General features: G+C 36.2%; 2 protein-coding genes and 1 long non-coding RNA gene across 5 annotated transcripts; 1 reads left to right on the top strand and 2 right to left on the bottom strand.

The window, feature by feature from the left end:
* The first annotated feature begins 856 nt into the window (after positions 1 to 856).
* LOC132178901 (uncharacterized) lies at positions 857 to 3,014 on the top strand. 2 transcript variants are annotated; one of them, XR_009439870.1, is made up of 3 exons: positions 857 to 1,469; positions 1,761 to 1,837; positions 2,691 to 3,014. It is a non-coding gene; the product is annotated as an uncharacterized LOC132178901 (long non-coding RNA). The 2 variants fall into 2 exon arrangements; XR_009439871.1 differs by having other exon boundaries at positions 863 to 1,469; positions 2,737 to 3,014.
* Positions 3,015 to 5,262: 2,248 nt separating this feature from the next.
* LOC132177360 (uncharacterized) lies at positions 5,263 to 11,095 on the bottom strand. 2 transcript variants are annotated; one of them, XM_059589641.1, is made up of 3 exons: positions 10,992 to 11,094; positions 8,559 to 10,204; positions 5,263 to 5,960 (listed from the first exon to the last, which is right to left on the bottom strand). In XM_059589641.1, the coding sequence occupies exons 2-3, from the start codon at positions 10,173 to 10,175 to the stop codon at positions 5,622 to 5,624; spliced, it is 1,956 nt and encodes a 651-aa protein (XP_059445624.1). In that variant the 5' UTR covers positions 10,176 to 10,204; positions 10,992 to 11,094; the 3' UTR covers positions 5,263 to 5,621. The 2 variants fall into 2 exon arrangements, with proteins under 2 accessions (XP_059445624.1, XP_059445623.1); XM_059589640.1 differs by having other exon boundaries at positions 8,559 to 11,095.
* Positions 11,096 to 18,298: 7,203 nt separating this feature from the next.
* On the bottom strand, positions 18,299 to 20,236 carry LOC132177445 (chalcone synthase). The gene is made up of 2 exons (XM_059589773.1): positions 19,978 to 20,236; positions 18,299 to 19,473 (listed from the first exon to the last, which is right to left on the bottom strand). The coding sequence occupies exons 1-2, from the start codon at positions 20,153 to 20,155 to the stop codon at positions 18,482 to 18,484; spliced, it is 1,170 nt and encodes a 389-aa protein (XP_059445756.1). The 5' UTR covers positions 20,156 to 20,236; the 3' UTR covers positions 18,299 to 18,481.
* Positions 20,237 to 20,513: the final 277 nt, after the last annotated feature.

Here is a 20,513-nt window from a genome sequence, read left to right as displayed (position 1 = left end):
GAATTATTAAACCCTCTTTACACTTTATTTATCCCAAAACACAGACACTGAACAAAAATAACATCACATCAGTATTTCCTTTTTATCCCCCACATCCATGATTGTGCTCACTCAACAGTCAACCCACTTGTTACAAACTCATAGAGTGAAAGCAGAACAGTGAAAAAAAACAAAGAAACCAATAATGAGAGGTGGCCATCCCTTGCTGGCTGCTGCAACAATCAATGAATAGAATCCTGAAACAATGAAAAAGTTGGGACAGAGATTTCTGTAATTCTACTGATTATATTGTTAGAAATTAAATGTGCAGAACTCACATGTCTAAACATATTTTAAATCGCTCACCTGTATGGATCGAGAGGGATTCTCTCCAGTTCAAAACTTCAAATGCAGTTCCAGTAAAAAAGAGGATATTTTTGTTCTAAATATGTGAAAGGACAAATCTACCGTCTCATTAACAAGAATCGGCTCATTTCCGGTACATTTGAACTCGAGAGGATTCAGCTCTTGTTTGAACAGATGAACCTCGTAGAAGCTAACAATCCTCTTAATAGCAAATATTTAGAAATTGGAATCCGAAAAAGTTGAGCATTATCTTTCTCTCCTTTTTGCTTCACCAATTTCACCTCACTAATGAGTGGCGCGGCAAAAGCAAAAGGAAACAAGCATTAGTGGGGAGGCACGAGACATGATTGTACCTCCCCTGCTATACCCAACCGTCTTTTCCCAACCTAAACAAATCCACCACAGCCCCACATCCCAAAGAGGCCATCCCTCCCCCACTCTCTTATATGCAAAGGCAAAGCAAGCAATAATCTTTTTTTTTTTTGAGCAATACAGGGAAGGTTACAAGAAAGCAAAAGGAAAAGAAAACAAAGGAGAATTACATGGGTAATAACCAAGCTGTAATGATTAGGAGATAGATAAGTCTCACATTTGATACTATACAAAGTCTATCCCTCATGAGTCTCATGCTTCACCATTTCATTTGTTTGATCTGATGCCAATCCAAAACCCACATAGCTCCAAGGCTGGACATGGTATCAATAAGTAGAAACGGTTGGGAGAGGTACAAGTACAACCCTGTTTTCTGTACTCCTGGCGGCGTCGGCGCAGAACAGGTGCACTGCTTTAGTGTGCTCTTGCTACGTACCATCAAGGAGTTTGGACAACAAAGGTGAAGAAAGCAACAGCAACAATACAAAGAAGCAGTTCCCTGCAGAAAAGAAAGATGGGGTCATGGAAGAGCTCCATAATCATGAATTTCATCTTCAAAATAGGAGCAATGGGGGCAGCTACAGGAGCAGAAGTGGGTCTAATGGGCCTCACATTGAACCACCTGCTCTCAAGAGTAATCTCAAGAAAACAACAATAGTTGATGGTAATCAACTACCGGTAGAAAAGAGGAAAGTTAGTTGGCCTGATGCTCATGGCAAAGATATTGCTCATGTCCATGAATTTGAACCGAGGTAATTCAAATCATCCCCCCACCAACTTTACTCTCATGATGGGCTTCTCTGTGTTGGATTATTAGTTTGAAAAATGTTTGTACAAGCATAACATATACAACTGTTCCAACGATGTTTACTCATAGAAAGGAAATATGGGACAAGAAGAAAAATTATGTCTTTTACATTTACAAGTTAATTGGTGGCTGCTCTGATGAAAGATGTGTATTATTAGAAGCTTATGTTAACTACAATATACGTCTGTCTGCAGAAACTCTGCTATATTTTTCTCACCCTTGCATTTGTTTATAGTGTGTCAGAAGATGGGGAACTTGAGGGAGTAAGGAACTCTTGCGTTTGTGCTATTCAATAAAACAACATGTCTAAAGGTATGATACCCCGCTTCTCAATGACTGCAAGTTTTTAAGAAATTCTGTAGACATTTAAGTGTCTATGTATATATATATGTATGCCTCTGGATGCAAACATGTTGCATGATTTTCATACAAGTGTAAAAAATGATTCTTATGGCTCTTTCTGAACCATTTAAATGAATCCTCAAAAGCTATCCATGGAGAAAGTCATGTAATTCTTAATTGTTAAAACACCATATGCAGAAAGAGAAAAACCGGCATGGCTACAGCAGGGGCAGCCAATCTTTTTGTTGTCATCATATCTCGGAATCATGATATGAAATATATATATATATATAATGTGAAGTTGTGAACAGCTTTGAAGCAAGGTCACCTTGGTGCTCAAATCACTATGAGAAAAAAGAGCACACTGAAAATCATTCACTAAAACATGTGCTGATATGAAATGTTCTCTGTGATCCAAGCCAGAGGAATCAAATGAGCAAATATACATATCAAAATCGTTTTCTACTTTATAATGCTGAATATTAGTATGCTTCTTATAATAGAGATTGATGAATTACCACCACATATGACACCATGACAAGGTGCTTTGCTTGGTTTTTAAAGGTTGGAGATGTATAATGTTACACTTACTACCAGTTTTTCAAAATCCCATGGGCAGAACCAAATCATTGTAGACATCTTACATGAAAAATTTCTCCTGTGTCTAAAACTGTATCATCGTAATATGCATGTCAAACAAATGGTAACTCAGGACTTGGGATAGGAGACCACATACCCTTGTCCTTGCTGATTGTCTGATTGCAACCTCAGCTTAAGCCACCATATACCTTTAAAACACTAACTCAGATGTCCTTCCCTGCAGATGTTTCGTATGATATTCATCACCGTACTGATTTGAAAATGTGTAGGTTGGCTCCTTTGTGTTTAATGTGGGGTATTTGGAGAGAGCGGAACTCAAGGAGCTTTAAAGATTATGAGATTGTAATGAGAGAGAGGAAGAAGATGATGTTCCAATCCCTTTATACTTGGAGAGTAGCATGGAATAGTTTGCTTGTTTCTAAATTCTCTTAGCTTTCTGAGTTTTGTTTTTCTTTTTCTACTTTAAGGGTTATCTTTGTATACTTCTTGTGTACTATGGTTATGCTTCTATGCGCTTTGAATGAATTTGCATTACATTTAAAAAGTAGACTCTGAAGACGTGAAAATTCTAGGAACCCTACTTCACCAAAGAAACAGATGCGATAAGTTGATAGTCAACTAAGCACTTTTTTTTTTTTTTTTTTTTTAAAAATCTAATCGAACGAGGAAAGATTACAAAGGAAGATCTTTCCTATTATTAATCCGAATGGAAGAGAGAATGGGAGATCTTATATGAATGATTTCAAACACATGATCGAAAGCGACCCATTTAGTTAAAGCATGTGCTCTAAAGTTGGCACATCTAAATACTTTCAAAGCATTCCATCTTTGAAATGAGGATAATTCTAAACTAATATCAGAAACAAAACTAGCAAAATTCCAAGAAGAAAAAAGTGCAGGATTGTTGATAGCCAGCAATACCAAATTAAAAGAACAACTCCTTCAAGAGAGAAGGAAGGTGAGAATGTTTTCTCAAATAAAACGCGTTGGAAGAAGTCAAAATACTTGTGAGACCACATTGTGAAAGGCAATAACTTACCAATTATTAATATTGACTTGTAAAAAAAGGATACATATTTTACACCAATAAATAAAGATATTCAAATTTCTAATATGAAATTGTTTGGTGAACTGTTCTATCAGGTCCTCTTCTTGGCATTCCTAATAAATACAAATTATTCATGAATTCAGATTCCACTTTACCTGGGAACAAGATAAGCATTGCATGTAGTATCCAGGTGCCCATCCCCAACACATTCTGATCAAGTCACTGTAAATTTTGCAATCATCAGAAAACACTTGTGTCATTTTCTTGCATTTCATTTTTCCTAGAGATGTGCTCTCCAAGCAATCTCATCACTGTTTTCTTCACTCCAGGAAACAAATATTCCAATCACCAAACTGGCAATGATCATGTCACTTTTATAGAGAAAGATAAATCCTCTAAACTCAAAAGAAAAAAAATAAATCAGCCAACATCCATGAGCACACGCACACATACAAGAGAAAGTAACAATTATTCATGAGAATTGTTATTTTCCCTTCTTCTTTTTTTTGGATAAGTGCTATTTTCTCTCTAATATACTTTGAAAGTCGCATTTCTCTTTCGCATTTTTTGTTTGCCGGATGAATCGTACTACAATTAAACTCACATGATCCTTTCTCATTTTCTGCAGGCAGTGGCTGAGCAGGCATTTTCTTTTGTGTTGCCAATTGTGATACCTGCTAGAATAATGTTTTTTATAAATTTGTGTAATGTATATGCTAATTCTATGAAACATTTGATAAATTCAAACGTTTAGTCTTTTGCTTAGTCAAAGTACAGCCCATTAATCTATTAAGTTCTCTACTGTGCTAAAATTGGAAAATCATATGGATTGCAAGAAATGAAATGCATAGATACGTTTGTGCATGAAGATGCCCCCTGGCTTATGAAAGCCCTTGCTTTTTTATTTGTACTTTTTCTCTGAACCAAAAAAACATCATTCAACATTGAGCTTTCGAATTAAAGAGCACATTTGATGCAAATATAGTTTAGAACGACTTATCTTATCTTATCCTATTTTACATTTCAGTCTTTTGTTTAAACTAGGTTTCTTTGTTAGTTTGTTATTCTATCTTATCTTTCAGTCTTTCATTTTGAATTAGGTTCTTTGTTAGTCTTTTATTTGGTTTAGTCTTCTTTCATAGACTTCTAAACCAACTTTATTTCATTGTTATTTTAGGACTAGGAGTCTTGGGCTATAAATATATGCTTATAGCCTTTAACAATGAAGTTTATGATTATTATTGAGTTTGTTTAATAAGAATTACTCAGAGTTGAGTTTCTTTGTGTTTTTCCTTAAACCGTAGATAGAATCTATAATTTTTAAGAAGATTTCTTAGATTCTTGTGATAGTCTCACAATCTTAGGAATATTTATCCTTTCTACTTGCTATTTTTCTTGTTCACTACAATCCTACACTGCATCAACATTGGTAGCAGATGGTGATGCATTCAGTATTAGGGCCGATAATGCATTGAGAATCTGAGATGTGCACTTTCAGCACGGAAAAACTTGGCCTTGCCAATGAAAGATTTACTTTTGAGGTTCAAGAAGCCTTCACAAACCTGATAAAGTTGTAGCAGTCGTTTCAAAAACTGTTGAATTGATCACAAGAACGTACAAGCAGCAATGCTTTCTTAGAAGAATAATGCATCCAAAATCCCCACTAATCCAAATTGTTCAATTACAAATTATGGATATCGACAAGAAAAATGAAAAAGAACGAAAGTTTTTTTAAAAAATGTACAGCTGTAAATGAAACCCCATATTACTGATAATCATTAACCATTAATCATTATGAGACCAAAAAAGTCAGTATGAAATGAAAGTGAATCAAGTAATCTAAATGGAGAAAACATCCACCAAAGACAAGCAATGGTTGCAAGAATCACAATATCGTTTCTTGTTTCCACCCCCCACAATGATTTACTAAATTTTCCCTTGACAAAGGATCATCACTCCCATATAGAAGCATGGTCCTACTTTTTTTTTCCCTTACAGTATCATGAATTTATGGATTAATGAAACACTATTCCTATTTGTATCTGCGGAGTTCCTTTAGTGAGCTAAAGTATCTTTTACATCAGGATCTTACTCTCAACGCTGACTTCATTGGTTATGACTTTTCCCTTTCTTTGATTTGTTCTTCTCCTGCATCTTCTTTTTCTTAGCTTCAGCAGTAATCCAACTGTAATCTGGGGGAATAGCAAATGGGTCTTGAATAGTTTCTATCCTACTGCTAGAACCGGCGGTGGATGAGCTGGGGCGATAAGGGGCTTTAATCCACTGAAACCAGGATGAACTCGAGGAATGTGTCACTGCCGGGCTCTCTCGCCCTGCAGCAGAAGGGCTTGAAGGGGGCGTTGTGAACTCATCCAACGGCTGTAGTTCTTCAAACTTTGTAAAAGTAACCAGAACTCTGATAGTAGGAACCACCGGGATAGCAACCTGAATGTTAAGCAAAGATAATTGTTTCAACAGAGAGATCTAAACGAACAAAAAGACCAATATCAACACTAAAAAGTAAGGACTACAAAACAATTGATAGTCCTAAAAGCGCTGCTTAGCCTCAACAGCTGCTACCATAATATCTTCACTGGATAAAGATCTTTCTTGTAGCATTAAGCCTGATGAGAACAAGAAAACATGCCAGAAAACAACAGAATATACTTTCCAAAAAAATCGACAAAAAACCCAAACAAACATGTATAAGTATAACTCATCTAGTGCAGAAAAATTGTTTGAACTTCAAATAATTCAATACAATAAACATTCACAAAGTCTCAAGTGATGATCATTATGGATATATAGAAAGACCAGAAAAGCCTTTAATTTCAGTAGTTTCAAATCACCTGCATAAACTCGAGAAAGTTTAGAAGATAAAGCTTTTTGTTGGTTTCTATGTTTCTCCAATAGCACCTAGGCCTTGGCTGAGGTTGTACATGGGCTGGATTAGTGTAAGACTTAGGTTCAAATCTCAGCTAAACCTGAAAGCCAAGGTGTTGCACATAAAAGAACTTCCTCTGTTACCACTGGAAAAAAAAAATCCTTTCACCAATTTCATAGCCAAGACCGCAAAAGTCTCTAGTTACCAGATTCTCAAGTTTGGCACCTTACAATAGTCTTTGAACTAGTAATCCCCACTTCATGAGACGTGGTCTCTAGTCAATTGAGCTAGCCATATATTTACCATTTGAACATAGAGTAGTCAACCATCCATTACTTAATCAAGTTTCTAAACATGCTGAAGTTTAAGTACATTTCTTTCTATCCATTAATGTACTTCAACACATATCTAGAGTTTCTTTTATGGTATTTCTTCATATGAATGATTGTAGTACAAGACCCTGCATGTTTCCCAGAAATTGCTTTCCTCGTACTCAGTAACATATGAATGTCAACAAGGTTATCTATGAGACAACAGGCTACAAGGTGTAGCACAAGAAATTTTTTTTTCTAGTAGATATGTCATACAATTGAAGATTCCTTCAGTTGATAAGGGACGGAATACTACATTTGACACTGACCATAAAGAAACATTTCATAAGGAATGAGGTTAAGATTGCCATAAGATCAGCTATAATGGATGATACCAGATTATTGGGCCACTAAGAAACATTATGTTCATAAAATGAGCATAGACAAAATGAAAATATTAAAATGGATGAGTATGAATACCAGAAAGGATTAAATAAGAATTGACGTTAATCCATCTAAATGTGGGGGTGGCCAGTGGGACCTATTGATGAAAAGACCAGGGTGAGTTGCCTAACATGGCATCACCATATGCAAGGAAGGCTAATGAATGTACTAGTAAGAAAAAGCAACTTAGTTCAAGTTGGAGTATAAGGGGTAGAAGTAGGCCAAAATAATATGGGCAGAAATAATGAAATAGGTTATAACAAGAAGTAGTTGAAAGAGTATATAGCCTTAGGATAAAATGGCAGAAATAGACACATTTAGACCTTCCATACCATAGGATACCAAATCTGGTTAGCTAGGCACCTCTCATTAAGGAGATGGCAGCCTGAGAGTTGAGAAAAACTTTTCCCTTCCCTGTCAACTGGATTGGGTTCAAGTGGATAGAAGGAATTTTTCCTTCCCTGACCTGTTTATTTTAGGGTGGGTTCAAGCAGGTAGACAGTTTTCTATGCACTATGACTGGTTTGCTTGGGTTCAGCTAGAAAAACTCAACTGATACCTAACCCGTCTCATATCCTAACTGGGTTCAGGTCAATCAGGTTTTAATTGATAAAAGAATAACTACGATAGTCATTTCATTTCGTGTGGGTTTGGATGGGTGGTGGGATCAGGTTGCATTTCTCCAGGTCTACCTATCAGGTAATGACATAATACATACATCAAAAAAATGAAATAAACATATATTGTGCCAATGGCCAAAAGAATTAGAAGAAAATCGAGGTCCTACAAGAGATAGCAGATAAAGGTACAGAAATTGCATGCATCAAGGACAATAAATAAAAACAACTGAAATCAAAGCTCCTCGACACAATTCAAGTGAACCAAGAACCTAAAGTTTAAAAAATAAATAAATGCCAACAAAACCCTGGAATCAAAGGGATAAATGCAGCATGCGAGAAGCAGTGCATAAAGGTCCATGCCCATTTATTCCAACTTTTAATGAATTTTTTTTTGATAAGTATTCCAACTTTTAATGATGTGAAGCCAAAGCAGTCTAGTTTAAGCTTGGCTCATTAGCTAACATATGAAAGTGCTTGTAAGAGGGGAACTGATCACAAGCTCAATACTCCTCTAAGCATACTTGTCCAATCAGCATATCCTTCAAATTCTATAAGTCCTACCACGTCCAAAACTATGCTTTTAAAAAACCTATAACCATCCCGTTGCAACCCATCTCCTCCAAAGAGATAATTTCTTACCTCAGTGAAAAATCTTAACACAATAATTAAAGTGTGGATACAAACACTAACGCTATTCGAGAAAAGCAGAAAAACAATTTTTAGGTAGGAAGTGGTGCATCTCTGGAAAGGCATGGCCCCAAGGGCTACAGAAGATGAAACGTACCTTGACAGGAAAGGTTCCCATTGGAAGTTTTGTAGTAAGCAGTTCCCTCAATCGACGAATTGCCTTAACCTTGTTAGCAAGAATGTCAAGCAATGGCAGCAATTCTTCAGTCTGTAGAGGAAAGCTTGGCGAAAGCCAAAGAATAGGCCTCAATCCTTTCTTATACTCATTCTCCCGGCCTCCTTCCTTGTGACGAATTCTGCTCTCAGAACTAATAGAAGAAGATGTTTTGGTATCCCTTCCTCTCCGGTGCTCATCCCCCCTCATGACAATCTCCACAGAGTGTCTTCCCGGTTTGGTCTGATTTCTGGTTGGAGAATCTCCTAGTAGATCACTCACCTTGTCATCAACACAGAGGGAACTTCTTGGTGGGGCAATCTTCTTCGGTGCTTCATTTTTTGAATCCCGTTTCCTCCATCCAGCAAACCATCCTTTCTTTTCCTGCTTAGCCTCTCCATTTCTGCAACCATTCACGTCTTCAATAGGAATCTCCCTGTGCTCATAACAACTATGGCGATGCCCAATAACCCCATCAATGTTCTCATTGGTTGATTCTGATGTATCCAACTTAAGAGCAGCCTCAAGTTGCCTCCTTTCATCCTCAGTCAAAATGTCACCGAACTCTTCACTATCTGTTTCATTTTCATTGCAAGATGAGAAGAACTCCTCATCTGTCATAGCCCCTGGGACTCTCCTAGATTTGATGCTCACAACCACATTGTGCATATCATATACCTTAGCCTTCCACAGGCCCACCATTTCCGTTTTCTCCTGTCGCCTCCATGTCAACTGTGGCAAAAGAACTGCTTGAGTCACATCAATCCCAGGCCTGAATATATTAGTCTGAGACATTGCAGTCACTTCTTGCCGAATCTCTTCTTCAGTTGCTGGAGAACCAGCACCATCCAAAGCATTCATCACCTCCTTATCCTTGTGTGAAATCATGCAAAGCGACCCCGGAGAGACCTTCCCATCCTCAGACCCATCGCCAAGGAAAAGAATACTCTGATCGGACCGCTGAATCCTAAAACCATCGAATCCAGCCAAAGTCATGTCTGCCCTCAAATTCGCACCCCTCTTCCAAATTTTGTATGTATCAGAAGGGGCAATTCTTGAAATGAATGGAATCACAGAACTCTCAAAGTGGAATGTAATTTCCATATAGAAGTCCCTCATCCTTCGCATAGACCCTATCAAGCGAGGCAACCTTCTACACCATTTTGCCCAGGCCAATGGCTGGTAATGCCTAACTATAATCATAGCAATCCCTTCTTCTCTATGGCATATCGCTTCCTGAAGCGCACTCCACCCTTGCTCATTCTGCAAGCTCCAATCGGACCCAGCAACCATAAGCATTTCGGTCGCTGTCTCATCACCAAGTTTTACAGCCAAGTGAAGAGGGGTGTCACGGTTTGGAACATCCCTCCGATCAATCACAGCAGCAATGGCATCAGCTTTCTCTTCCTCAGCCAACGAAGCCCCCTCAGTGCGAATTTCAGCTGGGTTACAAAGCCGCGGGAGACCAGCGAGTATCCTCCTGAGACTGGCATAATCCTTCATGGCAATGGCCTTGTGCACAGGGCTATGAGCATACTTCGAAACGTCAATACCCGCCATGCCTCAGGAGTATAGACCACCAACCCAGACTAATATACAAAATCAAATTTTCAATTCAATCATCCACCACTAGAATCAATTGGATGCAATGAATGATCACTGTCCCAAATGAAGTACTATAACCAAACTCAAGCAACAATTTGTGAATTCAAACAAATGAAACAGACCCAGTTCACAATTAGTCACCAAAATGAGAAATTCCTTGCAGTCTTTCCCAGAAATGAATTAGACCAAATTCAAAATTATACCCAAATGGCACAAGAGAACAGCATCTAAGACACAGTTTCGACACCAATCAGAGACAGAAGAAAAGGATCCGGGGTGGGCCCAAAGCAAGGATCCAAGAGGCCAAGAAATCTCACCTTCTCCTTCTCCTTCTCCTTCTTTTGCTTCTTCTGTAACCCTCCAAAAGACCAAGGGTCCAAGACCAAGATTGCACACCAAAAGAGCCTCAGGCACTCAACCCCACCACCTGTCCCCTCTCTCTCTCTCTCTCTCTCTCTCTGTACAAGTTGATAAAGAACAAAAGATCCTTGTGATCCAATCCAGATCAGACAAACCCAAGAACATGCATGTGGGTGTTTGAAACAAAATTCTAAAATTTCCAAAAATAAAAATTAAGGGAAAAAGGATAACAAGAGTGGAGGAATCTGATAAAGAAATGGAAAAGAACCCAGAATCACGAAAGGAATACAAGAAAGGAACAAAACCCCACCATCCAAGCAAAGCTTGCACAAACAGTTTATATTGAAAAAGGATCAAACACAAAAAGGGAATCAAGTGCGCAACTCATACATTAACATTTCTTTTTTTTACCTGCAGAGTTTACAGCACATAAGAGGATGGGGAGTGTGTAATTCGAAGATTATGAGTGCAGGAGAAATAGCAAGAAAGGTCTCATTTTTCACTTTTTTCTTTTCTTTTTTTTTTTTAACCTTTTTGAACAACAAAGATAAGACACAGATGAAAGAGAAAGAGAGGCAGAAGGTCCAAAATAGGAATGCATCATGTGACCCAGAAAAGAGGGAACCTGCTTTCCAATTTCCTTTTCTTTTCTTTTTTTAATATAATATAATTAATTCTAATTTGATCAGTCAAATAACCAAAGACAAGTATGGTTACTCAGATAACGCTGTTAAAGTCTTCAATTTTTTAAACTGGAATATATATTAATTAATTTTAAGTAGGTCCAAGATTAGGAGTTTTTTTTTCTTATTAATTGAGAAGCTGCTGGAGTCTTAAGGACCGTTATTGAACAGTAGGATTCCTAGGCCAGTGAGTATATACCATCAAACAGTCTGTCATGGTAAGATCCGACCCGAATCTGAACCCACCAGGATTAAGACCAGGAGCAAGCATAGCATTTTCCTTATTTCTCTCACTTGAATTTTAGAAAATAATATCTATATAAGATCAGGAGGACACCAAAATAGCACATAATATTTCCCTTTCTTTATATCTTGAATGTGCTTATTTTTGGAATAGGTTGAAAACAAGAGAGGGCTTTATTGTTATGATGAAATAAAGATTGATATGGTAACTGAGGTAACAATTTCTCTAGAGAAAGAAGCATATGGTAACTAAGAATTCCCTTTTTAATGAATCTCATCTGCTTTTCTTCTTTTTAAATGAGAAACCCTAAATAGCACATTCCCAACCATCCCATTTTAATTTTCCCCATTCTGGGTTTTCATGAGTTTTTATTGTCATTCCACATTTTAATGTGCATGACTACATGGAATCTATTGACATTGATGACGTTGTCGGTTACTTCCATCCCATATTTAGAGCCAAAATCCCTAATTCAATTATGGTAACAAATAAAAGTTGTATTTTTCCCTATAAATTAAAAATAACATTAAATAAATGCTATACATACTCTCAATCGGATATGGATCTCCTCAAATTGGGAAGAAATTAGAGATTTTCTAATTATTAATCACGGCCCTTCATTTTAAATCCAATGGTCTATAAAATCATTTAAACTTTGGTAAAATAAAAGCCAGCATTTAATGCATCGATTATAGAAAAACCACTCGCATTTTATAGACCATTGAATTTAAAATGAAGTGTCACGATTAACAATTAGAGAATCTTCAATTTCTCCTCAATTGAAGGGGATCTCAATTTCTTCTCAATCACCATTAGATTTGAAATGAATCACTATTAAATTTTAAATCTAACAGTAATTTTCATTAGAAGTTATTGTAACATTTCTCTTAACATTATCTAATATTGCCTCAATTGGGTACTTGTATGTGTCAAAAAATTTTTAGCAATTTTGTTATTCGAATTACTTGTAATTCGGACAACAAATATGAAAAAGTGGTCCACTTATCCAAACAAGTTATGGATTGCTTGCTTAATTGTTCGACTCAATGAACTCTATATAGTAACTCTAATCTTATTTACTCTTCAAATTACTAATAATTCAAACAACAAGTTATTAAAAAACGGGATTTGAAGGGTTTCCTCATTACTTTCTATCAAATTCTTTTTCTTTTGTTTCTGGTTACAAATTCTATTCGTTTCTCTAAATAATTGTAAAAGTTTCCATTTAAGCTTAGTTGAGATTGTAGAGGAGGGGGATTGGATTTTAAAATGGACAGAAAATTTTTTTAAAATCAATCTAGAATATTATAAGGATACTTAACATTTTCTCTATTTTAAATAGATTAGAAGATATTTTCTTTATAATGGTTTGGAGAAAATTTCTTACCTTCTAAAATATCTTGTATATATTTGGATATTGCTTTGTTAAAAGGAAAACAAAATCAAGCTCATGGAAGTGAATGTGATTAGACATTTTTGGCAACCGTTGCAGAAAAGGTGTGGATCTCATTAAGGCCAACCAAAATTTAGATACCAGTGTGAGAGAATTTAATGTCGCCGCTAATGGAATATAAAACCAGTACAACCATTTAAAATTGCAAATTAATTATTATTATTATTATATAATTTTTTTTTTTTAAAAAAAAAAAGATAAAAAACATAACATTTTCAATATCATATAATATAACTAAAAGTTATGAAATCACAAAGTCATAATACAATCAGAAATAAAAGTTTCAAAAATACAATCAGAAATTTTTAAAGACAAATACTATTTATGTCTATGACATCAACTTCTGATAACTTCATATATAATTTCAGTTATGAAATAAATTTGTTTCGAGTAGATTAGATCTAAGATATAAGTAGCTTATTTTACCAAATCTTATTTTTTGACCGTTAGAGATAATCCACCATACTGATCTATTCTTCATCGACTCAAAAGTCATGATAAAACACATGTTATCAACCCAAAGGTTAGGACAAAAAGATCAAAAATAAAAATCAAAGCAAAAAAAAACTAAAAACAGTAAAAGTACCACCATAAGAGCAGCAAGAGAACACAGCATCGTAGACGTTCCTGAAAAGACACGCCTTGGAGCGTGAGAACCACTCTCTGCCACATCAGACTCCGTTGGTTGATCGGCACAACTTGGTGAAAACCGGGGAAGCCGGCTAGGATGAGTAGATTTGAGTATAAAAAACTAAATATAGATCTAAATCTAAAATAAAACCACCAAAAATGAAAACCGGAAGAGAATACATAAAAGACATTGAGCATTGCTACCATGGGAAGGAAAAGAGAGAGACTGAGAGTCCCTCCTCTGTGTTTTTTCTTCTTTTGGGTTCTCTTGGATAAGAAAATTAATTTATTTTATCGTTTATATATTTTGTTTAATAGTAAAATCAATATGGGACAAAGTCTAAATATATAATTTTTAAATTAATAATTGAATTTGTAAGTCTCGCACATTTAAATCATTTCTTTCAAGTTTCACCAGTGTAAATCCTACCGATCTTATTATTAATTTTTTAAAATATTAAAAAAAAAAAAAAAAGACAACGACAAATAACAGTTTTTCCGAAACCAATAGCAGTTGCAGTGTGACCCGTCCATGTTTCTCGTCACTCTATGATTGTAATCCAGCAGGAGCTTAGCTTTGAGAGACAGCTGAGCGAGGTTTGTCCTCAATCACTCAACATGATTATGCTAATGCCCTTTACCATAATGAGTCCAAGCTAGCATATCACTAACACAGCGCGATACTTGCTACTTAATTTGACCATATATTATTTCTCGATTTATTATTTTTATATTTCTTCACTCTTAATTATTATGTTATTTACAATCTCCACCTTAACCTATACACTTTTAAAATTGGTATCTTAATTAAATATTAATTTTAGAGTTGTATAAGGTTAAATTGAATTCAAAATTGAAAATTAATAGTACATAATGAATGGGTCGACACCACTCACCGTCCAATCTGTTAAACTGATATGTATTTCTAGAACATGTAATTCTAACATACATTTTTAAGGGCATCCATATTTATTTGGGTAAAGTTTATTTAACCCCCTCAAACTACAACATCAATGATAATTTACCCCCAAAACTATCAATTGCGACAATTTACTTCCCAAACTACCAAAACGATGATAATGTACTCCGAATTTTAACAAAATGATGAAATTGTCCTTACTAAAATAAAAATAAAAATATTAAAATTTATTTATTTTTCAAAAATTTAAGGGTATTTCTGTCTTATTAAAAATTTTATAGGGGTAATTTCATCATTTTGTTAGCATTGAGGGGTATATTGTCACTGTTTTGATAGTTTGGGGGGTAAATTGTCGTAATTGATAGTTTGAGATGGTAGATTGTCAATAAAGCAGTAGTTTGAGGGGTTAAGTGGACTTTACCCCATTTATTTCTATAAACATCCAATTTTTTTTTTTTTCAAATTTTCAATAATTAAGCCTTAAAATCAATCACCTTCCATTTGATTCTTTCCCATCCATCATTTTAAAGAAGAAGATACTATACTCATCCTTTATATCATCATTTATATCTTATTGAATTTGATATATAGTAATTAGAAAAAAAAAAATTGATATATAGTATTTTATAAAAGTGATTATTCAAAATTAAAAAAATAAAAATGGTATTGTTCTATAAATTTAAGGATCTAATATGGAATATGGATGTTATAATAAAGCATACAATTCCCATATTCATTTTTTAAAACGTATGTGAAAATCGTTAATAATACATGTCAATTTAATATATTGTGTTAAAATAATTTTTTTCAACCTAATTTAAAGAAAAATTTATCCATCCATATATTAATTTTTAATTTAAAAAATGAAATTAGACAATGACAATTACTCTATGAGATAAATAGATATTATAAAATTAATCTCAAATCTGGGTGTTCATGGTAAAAATTGATTAGCTTATGGTGAAAATACAACCAATGCTATAATCTAGGATGAATAGTTACAATTATTTTTCTTGTTTTTTCATTGACTTGAACTTTTGCTGTCAGCATAAAAATATATCATCAGTCCAAATGATTATTTTTACCTTTGAACAAATTTCTTTATTCCTTTCAGATTTAACTTTTTTTTTTCGAGCCTCCAAATAAAATCATTATCCCATATATAACTGTCTCATTGACTTCCACAGCTAGGTAATCTCTGAAAAATATGCCTTTAAAACTGTTTTTAACTAAACCTTCATTACTGTTAGAATAATTGTACCAAAAGTTACTTTAACCTTTGCCATGAGGAAAAGAGTGCAGAGAGAAAAGTAGTCTACAGAATAATGGGACATGCCCACCTCCACAACTACACAAATTATGAAGAATTTAGAGCGTAAACAAGTCAAGCTTAGCGAGCTTTTTTTTTGTTTGGGCTCGGCTCGTTTAAGTTTGTGTCGAGTTCGAGCTTGACACAAGCTTAAAATTAGTGTTCGAGTTTGGCTCATTTAAGTTTGTGTCGAGCCGAGTTCGAGCTCGAGCTCGAGCACGAGTACTTTGGCCTATCAAACCACTCAATAACAAAACTCCTTGATACCCATTAAACTCCAACAAAGGGACATCCAAACCAAAAATAAGCCTTAAACAAAATCCTACAAATTGATATGATTTTTACGATTAAACCTTAATGGGTAAGACTAAATTGTAAAGAGAAGCTTATATTGTTAGCTCTTTTGCTCCCAATGGCCGAAACTTTTCCATCCTCCAAATCATGCGTCACTCAATGGGTTTGCATCTCTCTCGATAGTTCTCTCTCCTTTGCATCTTGATCTCTTCCTCCGTCATGATCTCTCTCTGCTCCATGTGTGTGTCAACGAGCATGAATGGGAGGAGGGTTCCACCGTTCCGGGTTGAAGAGAAAAGGCCAAAAGGGAGGAGGCGTAATGGATGAGAAATAGAGAATGTAAATTTGAGATTTTAGAACAAAGTTGACCCAACGTGATCCACATTCACACACGTGGCTCCGGATAAGATTTTAATTTTTTTTTTTTAAACCCTCTAACTTTGTAAATCGCAATATTACCCTAACTTACCTTATTTCTGTCTTTCTCAATTGTTATTTAAGTCATTCTATTTATTTTAACTACAACTTATACTTATGATTAATTATTTGTTACTTAATTTATACTTAATATATATATATATACACGAGCGTGCTCACAAACATAACCGAGTCGAGCCGAACTTGTATCGTTTAATATTCGAGCAAAGATTTGTGTTTACGAATAACTCATTTAATAATTGAGTCGAGCACGAGTCGAGCTTATACGAGCCGATCTCGAGTTCAATTGCGAGCAGTTTCGCTCACTTACACCCCTAATGAAGATCACAGTGAAATTGAAAGCTTTGCGCATCTACATATTGGGCAAACGCTAATAATTGCAATTTTTTTTTTTTTTATGGCTTATTTGGAATTGCGTTTGAAAAATAGAGCTTTTAAGTCAAAAAAAAATTTTTTTGCCAAAATCTTAATTTTTAAGTTTTTAAGTTTTAATTTTTAAGTTTAGCTATTTTTAAACTTTTTAAACCCTTAAATCTATAGCATATCAAAATGTAACCAACAGTTCTATATATGAAATAGCTTTACCATATTGAGGCAATGCACTCAAGTGGTATCGTGATTTTAGTAAATCTAAAAGGAATTATTTACTAAAAGGAATTATCATATATATATATATATATATATATATATATATATATATATATATATATAAAAGATACAAATTAATCTTTGAGTAACATCTTCCAATACAATTGTTCCATAGAGAGGTTTAGACAGGAATTTTTTAAACAAATATTCTGTTCACATTTATTTTATTTAATTGTTTTCATTTGATTCATGATAAGTGGAGTCCCAATTACACAAGAGAAACACCAAAAGAAGTGAATATGTATTTATAATAGGTCCATGGCCTAATTTCAAATGAATAGCGAAGCCTTCAAGGGATTAAATAGCAAGGTAAGTTACAAGCGACTACATTTGTCTAGTAATGAAAAGATGGTCGCACTCAACCATCATTTCTTTCAGATTTAATTGTAAGTTCTCGGGGAAAGAGAAAGAAAAATCAAATACGAACTCTTGAAAAATCTTCCATCCCCTTGTCTTTTGTAGTGATGCATAAGATCAAAGCTATTGCTTATTCAAACTACGTACTTCTATCAACGTCACGGAAAAATGAGAAGTTTAATTACTTGCAATCAATTTTTTTCGTCGTACATTTCCCACATCACATGCAATCTCAATAAACCTTAAGAAAGTCAAATTAGAATATCAATTATGACGTTGTATAAACAAAGAAGACCATTTAGATTTTAGCATTGGTATCAATTTTTGCTTTCGTGCGGATGATTGAGTAAGTTTGTCCACTACTATAAAATATATGTAAATAAACGTACCCTCTACTCAAATGTCATCAACACCTTCTCAATTGTAAGTGAATTACACATATGATTTAGATTTTATGCTATAAAACAAATAGTAATGATATTTTGAATGATTGACATTAGGGACAGAGCTGGGGTGGTCGATGTCGGCCATGGCCCCCCAACACAAGGGGAAAAAAAAATTAAGGAAAAAAAATTTTGGACATGTTTTTTTACCAATTGGCCTCTACTCACTAAATTTTTTTGGCCCTTGGCCTCTACCCATACTAAAGTCTGGCTTCATTTTTGATTGACATAAAAAATCACTTAAAATACTATCCCTCCATCGATATAAAGTGAATTTAATAAATAAGTATAAATAAAATCTGAAAATGGAACATGAATTATTTCATTATAACGTAAGATTGGAACATGGTTCCTCTCTTCGTTTGGTGATATAATAACGCGTTCTACAGCATGAAAATGAAAGACACCCACCAATGTCGGCACACGCATCAGAGTGGAAAATACAGTAAATCAATGAAAGACGAGAAGTGAAAAGATGGTTCTCTAAGTAGACACACTGTGGAGCACAACAGTCTCGACGGTAAGCCCAGGCCCGAACCCAAAAAGCACTCCCCACTCGAGCCCCTCGCCGGTGGTCTTTAGCCCATTCTCGGCGGACTTCCTCCTCATGTCATCCAAAATAAACAACACGCAAGCACTTGACATGTTGCCAAACTCGCTAAGCACGTGACGCGTGGCACGCAACTTTTCGGATTTGAGGCCCAATTTGGACTCTACTTGGTCCAGGATTGCAGGGCCGCCGGGGTGCGCAATCCAGAAAAGAGAGTTCCAGTCCGAGATGCCCAATGGCTGGAAGGCCTCAGCCAGGCTCTTCTCAATGTTCTTTGAGATGAGCCCAGGAACATCCTTTAGGAGATGGAATGTAAGCCCAACCTCACGGAGATGGCCGTCGATGGCCCCGTCGCTGTCGGGGAGAATTGTTTGGGCCGCAGATACTAGTTCAAATAAGGGCTTCTCGACATCGGGCACGGGATCAGCCCCAACTATGATTGCAGCAGCACCATCACCGAACAAGGCCTGGCCCACAAGACTGTCAAGGTGGGCATCACTAGGCCCACGAAACGTGACCGCGGTGATCTCCGAGCACACGACGAGCACACGTGCGCCCTTGTTGTTCTCGGCGAGGTCTTTGGCTAGGCGGAGCACCGTGCCACCAGCGAAACAGCCCTGTTGGTACATCATGAGCCGCTTCACGGATGGGCGAAGGCCCAAGAGCTTAGTGAGCTGGAAGTCGGCCCCGGGCATGTCCACGCCACTAGTGGTGCAAAAGACTAGGTGGGTGATCTTGGACTTGGGCTGGCCCCATTCCTTGATGGCCTTCACGGCTGCTTCCTTGCCTAGCTTTGGTATTTCAACCACCACCATGTCTTGCCTAGCATCCAGTGAGGGTGCCATGTAGGCGCATATGTTTGGGTGCTCCTTTAGGATCTCCTCTGTCAAGTACATGTACCGCTTCTTGATCATGGATTTGTCACCTGAAATATTGCATGCCACAACACAAATTACTTTACCGTTTCTGTTCCAAATATCATAATTTGTTAATTACTAGATCACAATTGAGGTTTATATCATATGATAAATGATTTATTTCTTCTTCAGGCTCTTCTTTCATTCTCTCAACTTTCAAAATTATCATTGAATTTGTAGGCTGTTGTATGAGACTCACATGAGTCCCACACATCTAATGGTGATTTTAAAAATTAAGAGGATAAGAAAAGAACAAGAGAAAAATGTATAACATGTCTCATATCTAATTGAGGAGAGAGCCACAAAATCCTTAATTACAATTCATTTGTTTGCAACCGTAATTAATATTCTAATTAACAATAACTATGCTGTGATAATATGCCGTGATATGAACAAAAATTCAAACACCAATTATTCCCTTGTTGATGAAAAACACGTGCATATCTAACCACAAATATATAGAAGTCGAATAATAAGAAAAAGAAAGAGATGGATCGAGCGGGAGCCCTTACACATGCGCTGGAACTTCTCTTTGAGCTCTGTCTTGTGCTCGCTGTTTGTGATACGGAAGTAGTAGTCCGGATATGTGCTCTGCTCGACGCAGTTGGGAGGAGTGGCGGTTCCAATGGCCATGACCGTGGCCGGGCCCTCAGCCCTTTGAGCCTTGCGGACTTCCTCGACGGTCACCATTTTCTCTATCTTAACCCTGCGGGTATGGTATGGCGGTGGGCTAGCTAGCTGCAGTGTTTTACTACTGGTTGCCTTTGCCCTTAGTTGGGAGAGAGAGTGGTTTTATATGGAAAAAGAAGGGGAGGTGGTAGCTGGGGATCACGTGCTTGACCCAAGCATTTCGAGAACCCCCAACAACTCTAAATACTCTAGCACGTGACATGTGAGTTTGGTATGTTTGCCGCTCAAACCCCCCCGCATGATCAGCTATGCTTCTACCTAGGATTATGGTGGTCCCTGGTGAAGCTATAGAAGGTGGTGCGTGCATCTACGTGGCTTAGGGTTTGGTGATAATTAAAATGTGTGGCCCGTAATTTCG

Source organism: Corylus avellana, chromosome ca4 (assembly GCF_901000735.1).
Source record: "Corylus avellana chromosome ca4, CavTom2PMs-1.0".
NCBI lineage: Eukaryota > Viridiplantae > Streptophyta > Magnoliopsida > Fagales > Betulaceae > Corylus > Corylus avellana.
The sequence above is the reverse complement of the archived record's forward strand: the minus strand, read 5'-3'. Positions and strand labels throughout refer to the sequence as shown.

What these genes read in the sequence shown, in the direction of transcription:
- LOC132177360 (XM_059589640.1), bottom strand. Translation starts at nt 10,175, where the DNA reads ATGGCGGGTATTGACGTTTCGAAGTATGCTCATAGCCCTGTGCACAAG. An exon ending in TGGGAACCTTTCCTGTCAAG is followed by an intron (nt 5,961 to 8,558) that starts GTACGTTTCATC and finishes CTTAACATTCAG; the next exon opens with GTTGCTATCCCGGTGGTTCC.
- LOC132177445 (XM_059589773.1), bottom strand. Translation starts at nt 20,155, where the DNA reads ATGGTGACCGTCGAGGAAGTCCGCAAGGCTCAAAGGGCTGAGGGCCCG. An exon ending in AGAGAAGTTCCAGCGCATGT is followed by an intron (nt 19,474 to 19,977) that starts GTAAGGGCTCCC and finishes GCAATATTTCAG; the next exon opens with GTGACAAATCCATGATCAAG.